Below are 24,303 nucleotides of genomic sequence, written 5' to 3'. Positions count from 1 at the left end.
ACAGTAATTAGGAAATGGCTAAGACACTGGAGATGTTGAAAAGCCCCACCGTGTGCACACTGAGCACCCGCTGTGGGTGCAGGACGAGGGGAATGACTAACACAGGCGGAACTAAAATCCCCAGCTCCTCTTCTCCCCCGGTGGCCAAACAGCGACGCTCCCCATCTTCTCACACCTGCACTTTTCCTCTTTTATTTTTTTTTTAAATGATTATCACCCTCATTTTCGTTTTGAAAGGATGCTATTTTGAAGTCGGAATCTTCCGCCGCCGTTCCCACATGAAGTCTCGAGAGACAACTGACAAGGGAAATGGCCAATGGAAACCCCGAAGAGTTAGCGGACCCGAACAATAGCCAATCGGAATCTCGGAGAAATAACTCACCGTGACCGCTGCGATTGGGAAGGCATAAGAGATAACAGACAGGGGTGGCAACCAATGGGAAGGCTTTAGCGATAACGGACACGGACCAATAGTAATGAGAAAAGATAACGGACACGGACAATAGCCAATGGGAAGGACTAACAGGTAACTGACAAGGACAACAACCAATGAGAAGGCCTAAAGCTAACGGACAAGGAATGTCAATAAGATAATATACTGGGAAAGCAACGAACAGAATGCCAAAGTGATAATGGACAGGGAGATTGATCAATAGAAAGGCCAAAAAGGTAATGGCAGGAGCGGTGACCAATGGGAGGCCAGGGATGGAAACGGACGGAGAGTCAGCCAATGGACCAGCCCGAGGGGTAGTAGTCACGGATAACAACCAATGGAAAGACCCGAAACATAACGAACGGCCAATAGACGGTCAGGGAGGCAAACCGACAGGAATATTATCCAATCAAAAGTGGAATAGTAGTGCAACGTCACCGGCCCGGAAGGTAGCCAATAGGAGCCGGGGTCGGTCAGCGCATGTCCGATAGGGCTGTAGTCGTTAGTTCGCCGCCTTTGACTGAATTAAAGTCAAGTCACAGAAGCCCCGGGAAAGCTTTGATTTATTTTATTTTAGTCTCTATTTTAAATTAGTTTTTCTCCTAAGCTCACTGTTCCTGGATCTAAAACAAACGTTTCGCCAAAAATGTTTATAATTAGATCTGAGTACGACAGGTTCGTGCAGCTTTTGTGCTTCTGCTTTGTCATTTTATAGCAAGGCCTCTCTGCTCTTTCCAAATTGGTTTTATTACTGGGTTTTACTGAAATAACTTCACGAAGAATCACTCAGTGTTTTCCTTTTTAATTTTACTTTTAGAGTAAATTATGGATAATAAATATATTTTAAAAGATTTTGTATTCAATGATCCGTTTTGGTTTCACTTTCAGAGGCGTGAATACATTCTCACCAGAAGGCCGGTTATTCCAGGTCGAATATGCCATAGAGGCTATTAAGGTACTTTTAATAAAGTGGTAACTGTAACACTGAGCCTTATATTGAAGGGGTGATATAGTTAAAATTATATTTTAATAGGGAATGGAGACATGACCTTATAGAGGTTTATAAAATCATGAGGGACATGGATAGGGTAAAAAGGTTAGATCTTTTCTCTGACTTGGGGGAGTCCAGAACTAGAGGCTGTAGGTTTAGGGTGAGAGGGGAAAAATTTAAAAGGCACCTAAAAAGCAACTTTTTCATGCAAAGGGTGCTGCTTGTACGGAATGTGTGGTCAAAGGAAGTGGTCGAGGCTGGTACAATTACAACATTTGAAAGGCATCTGGATAGCTACATGAATAGGCAGTGTTTAGAGGGATATGAGCCAAGTGTTGGCAAATGGGACAAGATCAATTTAGGATATCTGGTCAGCATGGATGAGTTGCATTGAAGGGTGTTTCCATGCTGTACACCTCTATGACTCTGTAATAGAGAGGGAGGAGGGTTGAGGTGAAGGGAGATTTAGACATCCAAAGATAAAAGTGCATCCGTGTACTAAAGACAAGCTGGATGTGACCAGAAGGGATAGGGAGTTTTAAAGTGGTCTTACATTGGAGAGTAAAAAATCATGCAGGGAATACTAATAAAAATGGTTATCTTTGACATCAAAATGGTCCCAATGCATGTGCAGCTTGTGACAGTAGCTGAAAGCACCAGCGCCACTGCTTGTCTCACTGCCATCTGTGGCCTCCGCTCTCTCCATTTGCTGTGCTGCACAATGAGAGGCCTTTCCCGGGGCTTGGGCTACTGCACCTGTTTTCCCCTCATCTACCTACCCCAGGTGAAGTCAGAGAAGCAATGAGCCACCTCCTGTTGCATGAGACATCCTCTATTGAAAACCTGTTGTTTGTGCCACCTAGAAATGACATTTTTGATATTTACGGCCTAATTTAAAAAGAAATAAAGTCAATTTATCTGAGTGTATCTGAAATATTCTACATGAACTAGAGGTACAAGAAGAGATCTCTGCCTTTTATAGAGGTATGGTTACAAGTTAACCAACATTTTACTCTGAAATGGTTATTTCCCAATGGTTTGAAAGATAGGCAGATATAAAAGTAGGCATGACAGATCTGACGGAGATAATTTTTTATTAATGTTCAGAAAGTAAAACCTATGAATGGAGATTAAGAATGACACGAGTCAGAAAATGTTGGTAGGGCTACTTTTATAGGCCTCCCTATCATTAGTTCGACAGCTGGACAGAGCATTAAACAAAAATTATTAGCGATTGTAACAAAGGCAGTGTAATAGTAGTAAGAGACTTGAATTTGCAAATAGATTAGATCAATCAAGTTGGTTAAAGTGGCCTGAAAGAGTGTGAAATGTTTTTATGACCATTTCCTGGAACAATGTGTTTGTGGAATCAATAAAATGAAATTACTTTGGAGGTACTATTGTGCAGTTAGGCAGGCTTATTTAGTGATGCCATCAAAATATAGAAAATTGGAGCAGGTTAAGCACATTTAACCTCTGCTATTCAATATGATTGCGACTGATCCATTGTAAATATATACTGTGGAATAGTGATCATAATACAACGAATTCTACATTAAGTTTGAAATTTTTTTTAGATTACTTACAGTGTAGAAATCTTTCAATTGCAAATGAGGATCTTAAAATTGAAGCTAGTTACATGGGTATGAGGGGAGAACTGTCTAAGATTGATTGGATAAACAGATTAAAAGATTTTGCAGTAAAAATAAACTGAAAATATTTTTAAAAACCATTCAATTGTTTGATAACAAAATATGTTCTATTGAAAAACAAAAAAAATCCATGGGAGAGACACATCTTTGGCTTACTAAGAAGGTTAAATAGTGTACTAGAGTAAAAGAACAGGCTCATAACGTTGTAAACAATTGTAATACATCTGGCGGTTTAGAATGTCAAGTTGGCAAACATAACCTGGAAGATAAATTTACAGAATGTCTTTGAGTGTTTTTAGATTTAATAAAGCAACCTAGTGCTACCACAAAGTTGATTAGAATATAAAAGGACACTAGCATGGAATATGAAAACCAAGTGCATTCTTGCAAAAGTGTGAGAAGGAAGAGAGTAACTAAAGTAAATAGTCCCATTCCCCGCAACTTCTTTGACCAGGTTTTTAGTTATCCCTCCTATGGCCTCTTTTTGTTTAGTTTAAACTTATCTGAAAATTCCCTTTGGTAATGTCCGTGCCGACCAGGTATCCTGAATCAATCTAGTCCCATTTGCCAGCATTTGGCCCATATCCCTCTCAACTCTTCCTATTCATATACCTATCCAGACGCCTTTTAAATGTTGTAATTGTATCAGCCTCCACCACTTCCTCTCGCAGCTCATTCCATACACACACCACTCTTTGTGTGATAAAGTTGCTCCTTAGATGCCTTTTAAATCTTTTCACCTCTCACCCTGAACCTATGCCCTCTAGTTTTTGACTTCCCCATCCCAGGGTAAAGACCTTGTCTAAACACTCTAAATGTGCCTTCTCATGCCCTTAAAAACCTCTATAAGGTCACCCTTCAGCCTCCGATGCTTCAGGGAAAAAAGCCCCAGCCTATACAACTTCTCCCTATAGCTCAAACCCTCCAACCCTGACAAAATTCTTGTAAATCTTTTCTGAACCCTTTCAAGTTGTACAATATGTTTCCAATAGCAGGGAGACCATCACTGAATGCAGTATTCCAAACGTGGCCTGAACAATATCCTGTACAGCAACAACATAACCTCCCAATTCCTATACTTAATGCATTGACTAATAAAAGCAACCATACCAAATGCCTTTTTCACTATCCTGTCGACCTGCAACTCTACTTTCAGAAACTATGAACCTGCACTCCACGGTCTCTTTGTTCAGCAACACTCCCTATGACTTTACCATGCAGCACCTCAGATTTATCTAAATTAAAACTCCATCTGCCACTCAAGCCCTTGGCCAATATGATCAAGGTCCTGTTCTTCTCCGAGGTAACCTTAGCTATCCGCTACACCTCTAATTTTGGTTTCAACTGCGCTATCAACATAGATCTCCTTGCCAATATGGAACTGAAGTTCTGTGCTATTTGGTGCCATCACAAGCTTGCTCATTCTTCAGATTGGTATTCTAATTGAATGGTGAAACAGGCTAGCTAGATGTTCAGATATTAAAGGATCGGTGGATGGACTGGAGGATGGAAATGTCGGAGCAGGAAATTTGAAGTATCAACAGAAAAGGTTGCAAAAACAGCATATTCATCAGTATCCAAAACTTTGTTTCTCTGAGTAGGCACTTTACATCAAAACTATTCTGTAAATGTGCTTGAAGTCAAACCAACTTTTTTGGACACACCAGTACAATTGGGGATTTGAGCATTTTCTGTTCTAGTTAAGAAATCAAATTATTTTTTAGTTTGTTTTCTGCATTTTTTTAATGTTAATAAGTGGTCAAAATTTAACTAATGTTATTTTCCTTTCTGTAGTTGGGCTCCACAGCAATTGGAATCCAGACCTCTGAGGGTGTCGTTCTTGCAGTTGAGAAGAGAATCACTTCGCCTCTGATGGAACCCAGCAGCATTGAGAAAATTGTTGAAATTGATGCACACATAGGTTAGTATGTTGATTATTGAACCTTTTATTCTGTGTTAAATTTTGAATAATGAGTGTAATAGCAACTTTGATTCCATTTGTTCAGGAACCTTTGTTGTTTTTCAGCTGTTGAGTGGCTTTTTCAACCTCTCTGCATTTTGAAGGTGCACTGAGTTGATGGTGGATGGTGTGTTGCAGGATAATGTTGAGAGTGCTTGCGTTGAAGGCTGTATCTTGGTTATGGAGATCCTCAAAGAGTTTCTCCAGTAGGTGTTGACTATCTCTCAGTCTTTGAACGATTCACCATTTTCTGGCTCTCAGTTTGGTTGGTGCTTGGGTACTCTGTAGATGGTTTTGGAACCGAAGAAGCCATGCACGTTGTGATGAGTCTGCTCACTCTTTCCACTCACCATTTATTCACTCTTGACATAAACCCATGACCACATCACCTTTGTCTGGAAGGAAGAGAATGCTGGGTGATGCCATTGTTGTAACCATCTTCAAGAAAGGGTGCAGGTCTAACAGTGAAAATTAGAGGGATTTCCCTACTGTCTGTTATGGAGAGATAATTGAGAATCCTCTTGAACCACTGCCTCCCACTGGCTGAAGAGCTCCACCCAAGGCAAGAGGCACAATAGACATGATTTTCAGGATGTGACAAATCTAGAAAAAGTTCAGGGAACAGCACTAATCTCTGTATATGGTCACCTTTGACCTCATAAAGATTTTCGACTCGTAAGTCCCACGGGATTGTGGATTTTTGGCTGCCCGCAGAAATTCACCACCATTCTCAATTTGGAGGTGCTGTTATTGGACTGGAGTGTACAAAGTTAAAAATCGCACAACGCCAGGTTATAGTCCAACAGGTTTATTTGGAAGCTTTCAGAATACTGCTCCTTCATCAGGTGGTAGTTCCATCATTCTCCACCTGCTTCATAATGACATGATCCTCTCAAAAGAATGGGTCCACCACAGACTCAATATCAATAAAACCCAGGGTCAGACAGGACTGTGTCATCACACCAACATTCTTCTCCATTTTCCTCACCACAACACTCCACCCCATCTCCACGAAACATTGGAGTGGAGCTAACCTGCAGGATGAGCAGGCAACAGTTCACCTTTCACCTTCAGGTCAGAGCCAAGACCATTCCAAATTCTGTCATCGAGGTGCATTACACCAATAAGGCCTGTGTGCATGCACACTTGGAGGCTACATTCACTGAGGTGTATGAGAAAACAGGTCTTCGTATAAACACTTGAGAAACAAATGTTCTCATCAGCTATTGTTGCAACACAACACTGCCGCTGCCCAGCAAAATCGACAGTTAGTCACCTGGGCTTTGAGAATCATTTCCTTGGGAGCCTCTTCTCCGTGCAAGCAGGCATTGATGAAATCCGTCATTGACTACAATGCGTCAATATAGTGTCCTGATGCCTGAAGAACAGAGTGTTTAAAGACCTGAGACCTCCAGCCCAACATCAAGCTAGTAGTCTACAGAGCAGCCATGGTCTCCACTCTCCTTTATGCATCAGAAGCTTGGACCATTTAGAGCAGATACGTCAAGTCCCCAGAGAGTTATCACTTGCACTGCCTTCACAAAATTCTGCCTATCTGCTAGCAGGGTAGGCATGTAAACATGAGCATCATCTTACAACCATCTCACAATCAGCTCTAATTGGTTGGAAATGTTGTCTGCATGTCTGAGACAGGACTCCCTGAACAAATGCTCATCTGAGTTTCAGAATAGTAAATGATTAAGAAGAGGGTAGAGGAAACCATACAAGGGCACTGTGAAAGCCTCCCTCGACAAATGCAACATCACCATAACATATTGGAATCGCACGCTGTAGAATGCACGAAATTGGGAAGATTATTCTGTTATAAAGGTGTAGAAGTGTACTATACCTTTTTGAGAGTTAAAAGCTACCAGAACTACCTGACAGCGCCAAGTGTTCTGAACAAGAGACAATATAACCCATGTCATAACAGTTTAGGGGCGTGTACTTGTTTAGACAGATTTGAATAGATTTTGGGTACGAAAAGTCCCAGCAGATTTAAATACTTGCAGGTTAGTGTTCTAGACCTTTAAGTACCCATAGGTGAGGCAATTTGTTTACTTTGGGCGATTTGTGGTTGATTAAATTAAAAGTGAGAGAAATGGTTCCTAAAGTTGCGAGAGACCTTCTGGGATTTGAAGATGATTCTCAAATTTGCCAAGAAAATTTAGAAGGAAAGAAAAAGGCCATACTTTTAGAATTGGCAAAGAACTTAGATTTGGGTTTAACTGAGGACAAAAGTAAAGCTGAAATTGTAAGGGATTTACTCAAATACTTCAGTGTGTCAGAGCAACAGACAAGTGCAATAGAGGTAGAAAAACGTAAATTACAATTGAGGAAAATGGAGTTAGAAGATAAACGGAGAGAGAGAGACGATTCTTAGCTGAGCAAAGAGAGAGAGGAGATAGAAAGAGACAGAAAGTTCTTAGCTGAGCAAGAAGAGAGAGAATTTGAACTTGAGAAGTTGTGACATAGTCATCAAAGCCAAGTTAACAGGATGGAGATTAAAAGAGAACGTAGTGATACACACTAATATGTTAAAACTTTGCCACGTTTTGATGAGAAAAATGTTGAACCTTTCTTTATTGCACTTGAAAGGTTGGCTAGGCAGATGGAGTGGTTCGAGGATTTATAGGTAATGCTAGTTCAGACAAAACTGTTAGGCAGAGCGAGTGAGGTATTTGCCACGCTGTCAGATGAGGAGTGAAGAGATTATGAAGAGGTTAAACAAGCCATTTTAAATGCTTATGAATTGGTACCAGAAGCATATAGACAATGGTTCAGAAACACAAAGAAGGAACCACGTCAGGCTTATGGTGAGTTTGAAAGAATTAAACATAGTCATTTTGATCGATTGTTGCGTGCTTTAAAAATAGATTAGACCTTTGAGGCTCTGCGAGAGATTATTCTGCTGGAGGAGTTTAAAAACTCACTTCCGGAGATGGTAAGAATTCACATGGGGGAACAGAAAGTTCAGGAAGTGAGAAGGGCAGCAAAATTAGCAGGTGAATACATGTTGGTGCATAAGACAAGCTTTCAGCCAGAATTTTGTCCTGTGAGGGATAGAAGTAGGGAGAAGGGGAGATCCTACGCCACGAAACCAAGAGTAGAGAACACTAGTAAGAATTTACCACAGGTTAAAAAAGAACTCCAAAGAGGAGAAAGGCCTCAAGTGTTTCCACTGTGGTAAAGTGGGACACGTAAAGTCACAGTGCTGGTCGTTAAAGAAAGGCATTGTGGGAAAAGATGTCATAAAAGAAGCTAAACCAGTGGCATTAATGAAGGTAGTAAAGGAGAGCCCAAGAAGAGCTGAGGAGCTGCAGGAGAGTGCACAGCCTAGGTAGGGACTGGGTATGGAGTTAGTACCTGATCTCTACAAAGAATTTGGCTGTGTGGGTAAAGTTTATTCAGAAAGAACAAGGGGAGAAGGACAAGAAGTTATAATTTGGAGAGCTACAGGATTATGCGGGTTATAATTGATTGTGTAGGTCCCCTCCTGAGAATTAAAAGTGGGAACCAGTACTTGTTAGCCACAATGGATGTGTCTACCAGATTTCCGGAGGCAATTCCGTTACAGAGTATCAAGGCAAGAAAGGTTGTAGAGGAGATGGTAGCTTTCTTCACATGGTATGGTCTACCCGGAGAGATTCAATCGGACCAAAAATCAAATGTTACTGCTAGGCTGTTTAAGGGGGTTATGGATAGCTTAGGTATACAGCACCTTAAATCCAGTGCGTACCATCCTGAATCCCAGGGAGCTTTAGAAAGGTGGCATCAGACATTGAAGACCGCGTTGAGAGCATACTATCAGCATTACCGGAATGATTAGGGTAAAGGTATCCCATTCGCATTGTTTTCCATTAGAGATGCCCCAAATGAATCTACTCAGTTTACTCCCTTCGAGTTAATATTCAGGCATGAAGTGAGAGGCCCTTTGAAATTAAAGAAAAATTGACAGGACCAAAGTCTGAGATCTCATACTTAGATTATATATTGGAGGTGAGGGTCAGATTAAATTGAGTAGGCGAGTTAGCTAAACAGACTTAAAGAGGGCACGGTATAGAATGAAGCAGGTGGCAGATAAAAGTTCTGAGACTTGGACGCTTTCCTGAGGGAATGACATGTTATTGGAGGTGAGGGTCAGATTAAATTGAGTAGGCGAGTTAGCTAAACAGGACTTAAAGAGGGCACAGTATAGAATGAAGCAGGTGGCAGATAAAAGTTCTGAGACTTGGACGCTTTCCTGAGGGAATGACGTGTAGTACTGTTACCAGTGATAGGAGATCCCTTCAAAGCCAGGTTTAGTGGTCCCTATAAAATTGAGAAAAAGTTAAGTCAGGTGAATTACTTAGTAAAGATACCAGATAGGGGAAAAAGGGTATTGGGTATGTCATGTGAAGATGTTGAAACCATATTGCACTCCAAAAAAAGAATTGGAGAAACAGGTGTTAGTTATTGTCCCGCAGAGTGAGGATCAAATCCAAATGATGTGGATTTTGATGTGCCTCAAAATAGATTAAAAAATGAAGAAGTCTTTGAGGAGTGGGATAGGTTAGCAAGCTATCTGTCTCAGGAGCATGGAACACAGTTGAAATATTTGTTACTGCAGTATAAGGACATATGTAAGAATCAGATGAGGAGGACTAATGCTATTGTACATGAAGTAGACATAGGGAATACTGCTCTGGTAAAACAGCGCCCCTATCGGCTTAATCCTTTCAAAGCCGGACAGATCCAGATGGAGATGGAGGCCATGCTCGATGAGGACATCAAACCAAGCCAGAGTGAGTGGAGTTCACCGATCATCTTAGTTCCCAAACCGGACACAACGGAACGATTCTGCATAGATTATTGGAAGATCTATGTCGTTACAAAATCGGACTTATATTCAACTCCTAATTTGGAGGACTGTATCGCGAAAGTTGAACAAGCCAGTTACATCGCCAAGTTGGACTTAATGTGTGGTTACTGGCAGGTACCTTTATCAGAGACAGCAAAAGAAATTTCTGCATTTGTAACCCCAAATGGGCTATACCAATTTAAAGTGATGCCCTTTGGAATGAAGGATGCACCCGCCACGTTCCAAAGACTTATGAACAGAGTTGTGGCTGGGAAAACAAACTGTGCAGTCTATTTGGATGATGTAGTGATCTTTAGTAAGTCCTGGAAAAATCACATGGTACAGTTGGCAGAGCTCTTTGAACGACTACGAGAAGCAAAACTAGGGATAAACTTAAATAAAATGGAATTTGCGAAAGCAGAGCTGACGTTCTTGGGACACATCGGTCATGGCAGGTTGACCCCATGGAACACAAAGACGTAAGTCATTGAGGAATGTCTATGACCAACCTCAAAGAAAGAGGTGCTTCGATTCTTAGGACTCGGTGGATTCTTCACAAACCTTGCATTCTGTCGAAAGTTTGTTCCAAACTTCAGCAGTCTTGTGGCACTGTTCATCAATTTGCTGAAGAAGAACACAAAGTTTCGGTGGATAGAACAATGCTAGGAGGCATTCGACCATTTGAAATCGATATTAACCACCAAACCTGATTTAACTACACCAACCTTTTCAAAAGCTTCTAAAGTCACTATCGATGCTAGTGACATTGGAGTTGGAGCTATACTCCTACAGGTAGATGAGGATGGGATTGAACTGTCAGTTGGGTACTTTTCAAAGAAGATCAACATCCCCCAGAGGAAATATTCCACAATCAAAAAAGATCTATTGAGTTTGGTACTGGCCTTACAACATTTTAATATGTATGTCACAAACAATGTGTCTGATCTGGTTGTGTATACAGATCACAATCTGTTATGTTCTTAGAACGCTTTAAAGACAAGAATATGAGATTATTTTGTTGGAGTCTTCTGTTACAGACTTTTAATTTAAAAATTGTACACTACTTTGCATGTTGATAACTGGAATGCATCAGCAATAAAATGAAAGGAGGGTTTGGATGGAGTTTTAAAGCCAAAAATTATTGAGGCTTGATATATCCTATTAAAAATAGTTTTGGAAGCAGAGTTATTTTCAAATAATTGTTTTTAAAATAGTGAAATATTTGAAAAAAAAGAGATAGGTAGTGGGACTAAATAGATTGATTGCAAAAGTATCAAATCCGTTTGATAAATGCATAGAATAAAATTATAATGCAAGGAAGGAAAACTTAATCCTTGTAAAGACAGAGTATTTTGGTTTGGAGAAAATAAGATCAGATATGTATGGTATACAAAGCGCCTCTTAAGACACCCACTTTTTGTGATATTTAAAAATTCTATTTTGTACTGTATCATGTTATAATGTGCAAAGTGTTTGGATCACTTTTACAAGAGTCAACAGAATTGTACTTTTTCAGTGTTTATTGATAAATTAAGAATACCATGTTAAATGTAGAAATATTTTTAAAATGTATCTTCCCACTGAATTCAAATTTCAAATTCCATTCAGTATAGCTTTTTGGAGTGTATTATCTTACTTGTTAATTATTTTGTTGTTAGGTTGTGCAATGAGTGGATTAATAGCTGATGCCAAAACCTTGATTGACAAAGCAAGAGTTGAAACGCAGGTAATATTAGAATTCATATAATTACATTGCCATGAAGTCTATCCTATATTTAAATGTTAAGTGACTTTGTAATATGAGTACGATGTTTTATGTTAATAAAAGTGGAAGATACAGGTCTGTGTCATGAGGGACAGAATTAATGTTGATAATCTTTTGTCATAACTGAGGATGGTTTATATTGTTTCTGACATAATTATCAGAAATGTGTTTAACTTGGTAAGCATTTATTGCAAAATCAATTTACATACACCTGCGAAGTGTTCATTTATCAAAGGTCTTTGGTAGCTATTTAGAATGTTATGACTATAACAAGATAGCTTAAACAAATAAATTGCCAGTAGTCGAGAGGAAGTCTTAGGAAAACTAACATTCCAGCATATAAGCTTTGATGTTTAAATTGCTTTCTATTGCAGTTCACTTTGAGCAAGCTTCAGCTAGAATGCATTACATAATAAATAAATAAATGCATGCGTACATAGGTGCAACATGTAGTCACACTGGATTGCCAGTATGATCCTGTGATAGCCCAAAAGAGGAATTTGTTTAACGAAAACCTACCGTATTTATTTATCCATTATATTGTCTTGTTGATTGAAGCCAGTGTTTTGAATATATTCATGTACAGCGAGTTTTGAGAAGATTTGTAGCTTAGGTTCTGGTTGCGAGCAAACCTCCATATTCATGTACATTCTACAATCTATTGTATTTGAAGACTTTTCTGAAAAAAAATGTTTTAGTATTCCCTTAAAGGTTAAAATGTCCTTAAGTGTACTTACAGTAATGTCCTATCTATGGTGAATTCGCTTACTAACACACATCGTGATTGTATTTATTAACGCAAGATTTGGCGTACACCTTTTCAACCAATGTGGATCTCATTGTCACTTCTCTATGGTTTAAAGAAGGAAAAGAAAAATCTTCCTACAGTAAAAGTGCACACTGCGTATCTGTCACTTTCTGTGGATGTGCAGTCTGCAGTATTCAATGTTTGTGAAAATGACCAATAGTAAAATGTTCCGAGGCATCCCCCAGTTGTATTTCACTGACAGTCTCTATGTGTATTAGAATGACATTACTCTGAAATTATTTGACTAAAATTATAATACTTTTTCTTCAGAATCATTGGTTTACCTATAATGAAAATATGACAGTGGAGAGTGTGACGCAGGCAGTCTCCAACCTGGCCTTGCAGTTTGGTGAAGAAGATGCAGATCCTGGTGCAATGGTAAAATCTCATTAAATATACAGATATATGGCCTGCAATGTGCCTTTGAGGGGTTGGTTAAACTGCAGTTGCTGGCCTTGCAGTTTGGTACTGTATAAAACTGACATCAAGCTGCAGTATTTCCAAATGAATGCTTAATGTGAAGGTCAAATTAGTGCCAATACTGTTTTTAAGTCATTTTATCAAATCAACAGGTTTTGACCATCAATCTGAACATAAACTTAGTAATTGAAATAAAACCAGTTTTAAGATACAGTTGCTACTTTTAAAGATATTTTCACAATTTTGCTTCATGCAAGCAATCTTTCTCATCTCTGTCTTCCTCTCTCTCTGTCCCCATCCTCCCACCCTCAATTCCATTATGACAAAATACAGTGCTTGATTTGTGTTTCTGTCACTGAGTTGGAAGTACAAATACTGTAACTTGTATAAGATCATACCACCAAGTTATTTCAATCACAGTTGGAAATCCTATTACTGACCCTGATTGGATTAAAAATTACCCACTTCACTTTAGATATCTTTTGCACTGGCGGTTTCTAGTTAGGAATTTTATGAACCTTCCCAGGAATTCCCAAATCCAGTAGGAAAGATAATCTTAGTAGAAATCACGCTGCCTTTTGCAGCAATCTGTGAGCTGTATTCTGTGATTTTATTTTAAATGCCTAGCAGCACAACTGGCCTCTTTGACAGTTTCTATGAAAGGGTTGAAATGCATGGTCAGTGTGGGATGGTAGTGCGCTAGATAGATAGGATGCTAGTTAAGTTACTGATTGGCAGGGTAATTGGTGGGGATAGGTGTGGAGGTAGTGTCTGTTATTGTGGGTCTGTGATGCGTTGGGAGTACAATTATTAATAATTTTTTTTCTGTCTGGAACCGATTAAGCTTAGTGAGCCCTTCAAATTCTCCAACTTTAATGGACTATTTTAAAGGATTCTAGAAATGGGGAAATTTCCCAGGCAGTTCCCATGAGACTGTGTCAAGGATTCCATACTATCCAGAAGTGCAATTTCAGTCTACATTGCTCAGGCAATTTCTTGGTCATTTAAATATCTGGGCCAATCTAAAATCCAGCCAGACCAAGCCTCAGAAAAAAATATTTGTATGAGTGTGATACAGTGCTCTCAGGAGGTGTTTGTCAATGTCCCTCACACATTCATCTTTAACCAAGGCCATGTGAGCCAGAATGTTCATTAGCTGGCCAGTGACTCGAGGTGGCTCAAGAACCCTTCCACAGCCTGGGCACTGAAGGTGAGGTTCATGGGTGATGTAAAGGAAGCTCCATCCTGGTGAACTCTCCATACTGAGCAGTCTCTGAAGGTCAGCAACCACAGTGCAGACAGCCATTAGCCAACTGACCTGCAGAGTTTCCCCAGCAGGGAAATGTTTGTATCATCCTTTCCCCGCAGACTGATTATCACTGGAAATCTGGTCTTGGCATATGGGCCAAATGCTGGCAAAGGGGACTAGATTAATTTAGGATATCTAGACAGCATGGGCGAGTTGTACCAAAGGACTTGTTTCTGTACTGTACATCTCTGTGACTCCATTTCATGGAGGACAAAAATGCCTTGCCTGCTTTGTCCCAATTTTTTTTTGTTTGATTGCTAAAAAAAACCTCAGTTTAGCTGTTAGGTCACTCATTTATCATTGTTTCTTGGATAGAGGAAGGTAGACCGTTTCTCAATATACCATTTGGTGTTTAAGTACTTAGAAGGAAAGCATGTTTAAACTTTATTTTTAAAAAAATTTTCAGAGCCGACCGTTTGGTGTTGCACTACTGTTTGGAGGAATTGATGAAAAAGGACCACAGATGTGAGTATAATTTTAGTCAGAATTATTACAACAAAAGGCGGCCATTTGGTCTGTCATACCTGCACTGGCTCTTCAAATGAGCATTGTAATCTGGTGCCAATCTCTTTTTTTTTCCCCCATATCAAGTGTATGTTATGCGGTAATTCATTTGGGTACTTTAACAATGTCAAAGCGTACCATTTTAAGCATGTATCATATGCTTGATTACCTAGATTGCCTATGTTTTACACTCTACATGTTTTGTAACTGCTGAGCTTTTCCTTGCAGTAATTGATTATCTGCAACGGAGAGATCAGGTTATAGCTTAATATATACAAAATGATGAAGTAATCTTATCCAATACTGGGTTCAAATCAAATGGAGGACTCCTAAAATTCAAGGAACACTTCTGTTTCACAAGTCTTACAAGAATCCTCTGCCATCATAACATTTTCACAATGGGGGTATGTCACACACGTTATATCCTTAAACTGAAAACACAGCTTTTATATTAGGATTTTATAAAGGACATGCTCTTAGTTTCAATGCATAATTTTATAATAGTATATTTTTATTTGTATTTGTAAGCAAAAATTCAGATTGGTGTCTTCAAACTGGTTAATAGCATAACTTTGAAAATGGAGCTGTGGAAATGATAGGTTATTTGGCCTTGTTAAGTTTAAATCAATGTACTCCACCTTAATGATTTATTTTTTGCAACACCGTGGGATTATATAAAATTACAGCTGTGGCTGTAATTCTGCTGAAACCATTGCAGAAGTAAACCTGATTCGAGCTTGTACAATATTGTCAGAGCAAGACAGCTACCTTTAAATTTAAGCTGGAAGACTGTGTTTTGTGACACTGAGCACATTGTGCATGTTTGAAAATTCAGAGCTAAAATTGAATTAACTTTGCACTTCTAACTATTCTACTGTTAATTGACTACTTCCTTCTATAAAGTTGGTGATGAAATCAAATTACCTTTTCAAAGCATCAGAAATGAATGCTGAATTTGGCCTTTCAGAAGTTGTGATTTAATTGTCATATACTTTGCAGTTTACATGTTTTGTTGACAGTGTGAAAGTGAAATTCTTTAGTCCCAGAACTGGTTTCTGATTTGACTCCAGGTCAGCTTTGACATCTGGTTGGTGATGGCATTTTACAGAGTTTGTACTTGGCGTACATGGAGTTTAAATAAATTGTGTCAAATCAATTTTAAAACATTAGATTACATTTATACTATTTAACATTGATTTGAGAAAGTTTTATATAGGTTAAAAGCCTGAGAAATGTTAGCAGCTGAAAGCAAAGCTTTACATAATGGCAAATGTGCATTTGGGGATATAACAAAAGGTTTGGATGATCGTGGAGTGCAGCCCACATAAAGAATTTTCACATCTGTACTCCATGACTTGAAACAGCTATAAGTCTAAACAGGGTTTGGGATATTGGAATTGATCGAGTGCATAATGGATTCAAATTGATTATTATGTGATGGTCTGAAAGTTCATGTGCTTAAGCACGCATATCATATTTGTAACCAAAAAGATTGGTCATCATTACATCTGAATGAACAACATGAGAGTTTGAGCAATAATAATAGTCTCTACTTGCAAGTTATAGAGCCTTAAGCACAGATTTGCTACAGTTTTGCTTGTACTGCAGTAATCTTTTAATTATAACTAGATTTTTAAATTATTTATATATCTTGACTGAGACTTGTACTGTGCTTTGTGTCTTTAACACTATCTGCTCAAGTACATTTTATTTTTTGAATATTGCTTTCAGAGCATAGTAATGTAAGGTATGGTGTTAGGTTGTGTCAGGGTAGTAAAGGACATGGGGAAAACGTAACAAAAATGTCAGCAAGGTCAGGAAGTTGCAGGGGCGCCAAGGCAAATGTGGAGTCATTTTCATTCCTTTGAAATTTTTAGTGTTGGAGTTATTTTAAAATGATTATTCGTTTTATCGTCAGTGTCTAGCCTTTTTCTCCTTTAATTTTGTTATTCCCTCTCTTTGCTTTGCTGATTACATATAATTTTTTTGCTCTAAATCTAATTTATAGTTCTTGATTTAAATTCTGCAGGCTTGATAAGGATTAAATAAAATGTTTGGAGAAATGTACTGTTGCTAGCCCTGTTCATATGCACCTGTAGAGGGCAGGATGCCTATGAGCACCAAGTTACTGGCAATCTCAAACTTTCTCTGGGTAGTGGCATGTGCCACTCTTTTGCTGATGGTCAAATAATCTGGGTCAGAACACTTTAATATTTGGAAGAAAGAAACAGGAATGTGGAGACAGGGTTAATGGAAAGACACTGAAGATTGTGGATAACTCTTGAGATGTAGGAATTCCAATACAATTGAAGATGGATCAATATTTTATCAAGTATAATGGGCTTTGGGGTTTCCTAAATATAGCCAAAGAATATAAATTTCAAGCAGTATAGTTGCCAAAGAAAATATTTTGTTTGTAGTTGCAGTACTCTGTAGCTTTGGAAACCAAGTGCAAGTAAAATCACAGAATGAGAGAGAACTTAACCAGTGCCATTGGAGTGGTGAAGAAGATAGTCTCGAATCCCTTCTAATGGGGAAAGCTGTGATTAGGCATTGTCAACTATATTCCTCATCAAATGTGAGAAAATGAATTAATTAAAGTTTTCTTCCATGGTCTTCCTGAAATGCTTTGCAATGTGGAATTATCAAGGCGTTTAAGACAATATTGGCTGAATATCTGAACAAATACAATGCAGAGAGGCAAATGAAGGAGAATGTGTGACTAATTTTGATACAGTCACAATAGGTAAAATAGGCTTTATATTGTAAACTTTGAATTTTAATTTCAAACTTGTGACAAATGTTTTCTGTGTTTGTATGAATTAAGTATTTGTTTTGATGATATAAATTTTATTGGAGAATGGTTTTTTTTGACTGTCATTTAGCTCTATGGTATCCCTGAAAAAAGATTTAAAATAGAAAGTATAGCAAGTAATGGTGGATCAGTTATGTTAGATGTAACACCAGGAGTATTAATTGTTGCAAGACTGTCTATACATAGCTACAGCTGAACTCAGTATTGCAATTTCCATGCAAAAGTTAATTTTCTTATACTTTTAAGCAATGTTTGAGCAGGAGCAGTAGTAGCTTTTGATGGTTATATGTAGAATTCCAAAATTGCCATTTTATACAGCGGCTAATCCTGTGTCACAAAGCCAATCCCTTGCTACAACAATTGCTAACAGTGGATGCTATATTCAAATAAAATGTACTTAACATACGTTATAAGGAATGCGTCTTCAGTTGAATTATTGTTTGACTTGGCCTGGAGCTTGAGATTTTTGCAATTAAGCAGTCAAATGGCATAGCTTCATCCAGAGCTGGTGAACTTTATTCTATTGTCCAAGATTGGCTGTGGAATTCTACCCTATAATGTGCCGATAAAATGTGTGAATTATTTCACTGCTAAATGTTTATATCATTGTAATTATTAGCCCAATTATAATTTCTTGTGCAGGTATCACATGGATCCATCTGGCACCTTTGTACAGTGTGATGCAAGAGCGATCGGCTCTGCTTCGGAGGGTGCCCAGAGCTCCCTACAGGAGGTTTATCGTAAGGTACAGGAACTAGTACGCATAGGATGATGTTATGCAATCAGCAATTAAATCCACTTAGTATAGTGACTGAAAATATTTTACTTATTGTGACACCACTAAGACTAATGGATAAACTGGGGAGTACAGGTATAGTGTCTTGCATTCAGCAATTAAGCCAGCAGTGCCTGAAAACTAGACATTATTTTTATATAATGTACCATGCATAATTTTTATTTATTCTTGTCAAGGGTAAAATGCTTTTCCAGCTTGTTCAGCCAGCTGTTGTGTTGGCATTGTGTGAGTCTTTTCCCATGCTTCATGCTAACTCTGAGGCACATCTTGCTCATCTTGAACCATTCAACCCAAAACAAGGCAAGATCTAAAATCCATGATATCTGCCTTAATGTTGCCAGTTTTGAAACACTGGATCTGTATAGTGATATGAAATAAACAGTGCCACTAAGCAGTCATCTGGGAAATATTTGTTTCCATTGATTGCAGTCTTGAGAAATATGTGAAACCATTGGAAGTTTCTATTTTGTTAATACTTAAATCAGTAGAAATATTTATTGATTGACTCATTAATCTTGGAGAAATTTTAATATGTTGGCTTGGATTTAAAACCACAAGATGTAGGCCAATTAGCCCATCAAATCTGCTTTTCCATTCATTGAGATTATAGTTGATTCTCAACTCTATTTTTTTCCTGCCTTATCTCCATAACCTTTGAATCGCTTGCTCATTAAAAGTATATCTATCTCAGCATTAGCAATCCAGCCTTGACTGTCCTCGAATGTCACAGTTTGACTATTCCCGGGAGAGAAGGTTCCTCCTCATTTATTTCTTAAATGGGTGACCCTTTATTCTATGATTATGTCTTCTGGTTCTAGACTTTGTCACAAGGGCAAACAGCCCCTCAACATCTACTCTGTCGAGCTCCCTAAGAGACATATGTAAGGTAGTCTCTCATTCTTTTAATCCCCACTAAGTACAAATGCAGCCTACTCAGCCATAAGTCTGGCTATTATTTGGATGATGCATTCACTATATTCCACTGGATAGTTGCCTTTGAAATCTGTTGAACTTGAACAATCCTCTAGAATGTGAGTATAAAGAGTAGGTTTTTGCTATCCAAACATTTGGTACTACCTTGCTACTTTGAACACAGTGGAATATAGTATATGCATTGCTTTGAACATTAGTATTTTTGGCCTTGACCTCTTAGGGTGTCGTCATTATGACAAAAGGTTTTGCTGTGTAGGTTCATCGTGTAACCGCAGAATGGTGCCTTTAGTGGTACATTTAATGAATGTTTTTAATTCCTAGTCAATGACATTAGAAGAAGCAAAGAATGCAGCACTCACTATCCTGAAACAAGTAATGGAAGAAAAACTGAATGCTACTAATATTGAGGTACGCAGATTTTGCCAATGATAAAACCATGAGTCATCCAGTTTACCAGACCTGTCTGTTTTTGTTTGATAATTTTACTTTTATTTCTGAAAGTTGGCAAGTTTTAGCATAATTATTAATCTATTCAGAAAACTGTAATGTGTGGAATTAACTTTAGTGCTATGTGACCATTCTATGAATCTGAATTTCTTTCTTTTTCTCGTCCCTCTTTTCCCTGATCAAAAGAACAAATCTGAATGCAGCCTGTGTGACTAGAATTAATTTCCCCACTGAAAGGAAATGTCTAGCTATCCCTCTTGCTGTATCTCTTCCATTTTACCCTGCAGTCCCATCACATCACTCCCCAACCTTGCCTGCTGGATCTGTTTTGGGTAAAATTTAAACACAGCAAGTTATAGTCAGAGACTCATATGGCACAAACGAGGTCCTTTAGTCCATCTCATTTGCACCATCCTAGCGACACAAGTCCCACTTTCCAACATTTATCCCATAGCCTTGAATGTTATAATATTTCAAGTGTTTATCCACATACATTTTAAAGGTTGTGAGGCTTTCTGCCCCTCATTATTGATCCTTCAACAATTGATCATCTTTCATACTAATAATCACCTAGCCAATCTTTGTGTCATCTCCAAACTTGCATGTCCGCCCTCTCACAGTTCTCATTGATATAATTTCTATATGTCACAAATAATGAACCCAGCACAGATCCTTCTGGTACTGGACATCTGCCTCCAATCATGCAAACAGCCTTCTACCACCAAGCAAATTCTGGATCCACCTTACCAAGTTACCTTGGATTCCATGTGTTTTTACCATTCTTGTCAGTCTCCTGTGAGAAATCTTGTCTAAAGGCTTTTCTGGAATCTATACAAAATACATCTCCTGCACTGCTCTCATCTACACACCTGATCGCCACATCAAAATTTAATCAAATTTGTTAGACATGAACCTTCCTCTGACAAAGCCATGCTGACCATCACTGGTCAAACCTTGTCTCTTCCTAGTAGAGATTAATTCTTTCCTTCAAAGTTTTGTTCAGTATTTTCTCTACCTCAGATGTGAGACTCACCGATCTGTAATTTTGTAATTTATCCCTACCATCCTTTCAGAAACATGGAACCACATTACTGTCCTCCAGTCCTCTGGCACCTCCCTGCAGCCCGAGAGGATTTGAAAATCTGTGTAAGGACCTGTATAATTTCTTCCCTCATCTCCCATAGCATACGGACCTGAGGATTTGTCCACTCGAAAGTCCATCGAACCCTCCAAAACCTTTTTGCTGTCTCTTACTCTGCTCAAGACCTCAGTTCTTCTCCCTGAGTTCTGTACCTACACCCTTGTCCTGAGTGATGACAGATATGAAATACACGTTTAACACCAAATCTGTATCCTGCAGCTCCACACGCAAATTGTCCTCTTGGTCCCTTTTGGTCTTTGCTCTTCTCCTGTTTTATCCTCTCCCCTTGAGATTTTCACTAAATTTACAATTTAGGATTTTCTAATTCCCATTCTTTGTCCTCCTATTTACTTTAAGTTTACCAACCTCCAAAGTTTCTATACAGGAATTTCCTGGGTTATGAATGAGTTCCATTTTTAATTCTGTTCGTAAGTCAAATTTGTATGTAAATCGGAACAGTTACGTACGGTTCACATCTAGCGTCAATTAGTCAAATGTTTGTCTTAGAATATAGGATATATTTTACTTAAAATATCTTAAATACAATAATAATAAATGTAAAGACAGTACAGTATTTATAATTGAGAGAATAGTCTACCCGTTCATTAGTACGAACCATTGTATGTAACTTGGTATTTTTAAAAAATAGACTTTATGGAGGTTGGTTCCTAAGTACAGGCGTTCGTGACCCGGGGAAAGCCTGTACTCTACTAGGGCCTGAATTGTTTTGCTCCCTTTGCAGCTGCTAAAAGCTTTTCTTTTCCTCCTTGTCCTGAATATTTCCAGACATGCATGGTTCTCGAGCTTGTTGCTCCTACATTTCATCCCAAAGGGAACACATTGGGCCTGTACACTCCCAATTTCTTTTTTGAATATTCCTATTGCTCTGTAGATTCTCTGACAAATAGCTGTTCCAAATGTAGCTTTGGCCACATTCCACCTCACTTTAATATATTCTATTCCCATGGATGTAGGTTTGCTCTTTTGAGTTGGAAGGTTCATTTCCAGACGTTTCGTCACCCTACTAGGTAACATGTTAGCGAACAAACCTACATCCAGAACCTCAACCTGAGCTACAAATCTTCTCAAAATTCACTATTTTATTTCCATCCCCTCAAGTATCGAAAACCTTTTTTTTGCAGGTCATCTTCCTTCTCCATAACAAACTTAAATCATAATGTGTTGTGGTCGCTATCTCTAAATTATTACGACAGTGCCACCTCAAACACTTGTCTGGCTTAGTTCATTGGAACTAGGTCCAGCAATGCTTTGTCCCCTTTTAAGGTCAGATTAGATTCACTACAGTGTGGAACAGGCCTTTCGGCCCAACAAGTCCACACCGACCCATTCCCCTATATTCACCCCTGACTAATGCACCTAACACTACGGGCAATTTAGCATGGCCAATTCGCCTGACCTGCACACCTTTGGACTGTTAGAGGAAACGGGAGCACCCGGAGGAAACCCACACAAACACGGGGAGAATGTGCAAACTCCACACAGACAGTTGCCCGACACGGAAATTGAACCCAGGTCCCTCGTGCTGTGAGGCAGCAGTGCCGACCACTGAGCCACCGTGCCGCCCTTGTCGGACTTTCTATGTGTTGACATAAAAAGCTCTCCTGAATCCATTTCAAGAAATCCAAATTCAACCCTTTGTTATGACTATCCCAATTAATGTTGGCGAAGTTGAAATCCCTTAATATGGTAATATTAATAATAACTATTATTGTTGCTGTCATTCACAGTGAATTGTCTCCATCTGAGTTATCTGACATTCCTCCAACCAGTATCCAATGCAAAACAAAACGGGAATATCCTCTATGGGTGTAAACAAGTCTCACTTATGGCAAAATTGGCTTTAATTTGCATCATTACACTGGACTGGGAAGCAGAAGAGAGACAACCCAGTCTCGAGCTCCTGTTTTTATTTTTAATTCATTCACAGGATATAGACATCTTTGGCTATGTCAGCATTTATTGCCCAAAGCAATTATTTAAAGGTCATTGGTGACCCAGATTGGTTTCTAATGATGACTGCCATTGTGGCATTAAAACTCATCTCCCCTTTATGTTAGCCCAGAGTTCTGCATTTGTCAACTGGTGACATCACCATCATACCAACACCTTCCCTGGCCACTCTTAAGCATCTTTTGATTGGTGTTATTGGGTGAGTTTCATACCCATGATGACACGTTTGCACTTTTTAAGTGTAAAGTGTGAGGTTGGTCTATTTGGGCAAGGGACCAGAGGGCTGCCAGTTTCCAAGAGCCAATAACTCATTAGGTGTGAGTTCTAATAGGATATGAAATATAAGAGAACCAAACAACTGGAGCAACAAATATTTTCTCAAAGAGCCAAACATTGCATCTCAGTGGGGAAGAGGATGACACTTCATGCAGTGGAAATGCAAAAAGAAATCAAATTGAAAATGTTCTCTGATAATGAAGTTAGAAAATGGTGCAGGCTGGAATTGTATTTTTTGTAGGCTTTCCAGTAACAAGCTTCACCACAAAAAACTGCATGAATAGTAACCCCAGTTCATTTTTAGTACTTTTGTAGTTGCAGTCACCATAGTTTGCTGATGTGTAGTAACTGCTAATTATTTTCTAGCTTGCAACAATGGAACCTTCAAAAGTATTTCATATGTACACAAAGGAAGAGCTGGAAGAAGAAATAAAGAAACTGCAAACCTGAGTATTGGCACAACCACTGCTTCCTTGAGTGCGAATTGGAACACAGTCAGTTATGTGCTCTGTTGGGAGATTTAGTTCATGGAATAAAACTTACTTTGTTGGACAGCAATATCAATGTTCTTTTTGTTAATGTTCTACAAATTACAGTCTTTTATCTCAAGGATATGAAAAGATCACTGTACATAGTGCATTGAAAACGTATTGTTATGAAACAAATGAGGCTAAATAAATATTTCTTACTGAAGATGTGTTGTTCAAATCTTTGTTCACCTTTACATAGGAGTACTCAAGGTTGAAACAAATGTAAAGAAATGGTTTATAATTCACTTTAGTCTGTGTTTCATTTTGAGCCTTCACAATTACAGATCTTAGTGCTGTTTGCTATAAATTGGAAAGAGTTCAGTGCCTAAATAAAGCTGTAACAATATAAATCTTTTAAAACCTCAATCTTTTTAGACCAACATTTTCATGTGCCTATTTTTATTTCAACTGAATGAATATTGATTTGTAAGGTGAATTAGCTTGCATACAATTAATCAAGGATGTGTCAACAAGGCTGAGGTCAATCAGCTTGACACAATAGGCATTGAACCTTTTAGCCTGGCCAATTGCTCAATTTTAAATTAGTTGGTTTCTTCACATATTATACCAATGGTTTTTTTTTAATAAAAAGACAACTCCAATTTCATAGTAACCAAACTTCTATTTTACAGTAATGATTCAGAACATTTGTTGCCAGAGGTATGACTGAAAAAAATCACATTTGAAGCAAAATGAATTTAAGAATAGCATT

The 24,303-nt window shown here is 38.5% G+C and overlaps 1 protein-coding gene across 1 annotated transcript; it reads left to right on the top strand.

Moving 5' to 3' along the window:
• Positions 1–893: 893 nt before the first annotated feature.
• On the top strand, positions 894–23,754 carry psma5 (proteasome 20S subunit alpha 5). The gene is made up of 9 exons (XM_043716599.1): positions 894–1,108; positions 1,322–1,388; positions 4,871–4,997; positions 11,535–11,602; positions 12,720–12,827; positions 14,585–14,643; positions 18,140–18,242; positions 19,548–19,634; positions 23,428–23,754. Exons 1-9 carry the CDS (start codon positions 1,080–1,082, stop codon positions 23,509–23,511), a joined length of 732 nt encoding a protein of 243 aa, XP_043572534.1. The 5' UTR covers positions 894–1,079; the 3' UTR covers positions 23,512–23,754.
• The last annotated feature ends 549 nt before the right edge of the window (positions 23,755–24,303 follow it).

The sequence above is a fragment of the Chiloscyllium plagiosum genome, chromosome 26 (genome assembly GCF_004010195.1).
Source record: "Chiloscyllium plagiosum isolate BGI_BamShark_2017 chromosome 26, ASM401019v2, whole genome shotgun sequence".
Lineage (NCBI taxonomy): Eukaryota > Metazoa > Chordata > Chondrichthyes > Orectolobiformes > Hemiscylliidae > Chiloscyllium > Chiloscyllium plagiosum.
This window is presented reverse-complemented; position numbering and strand designations above follow the sequence as displayed.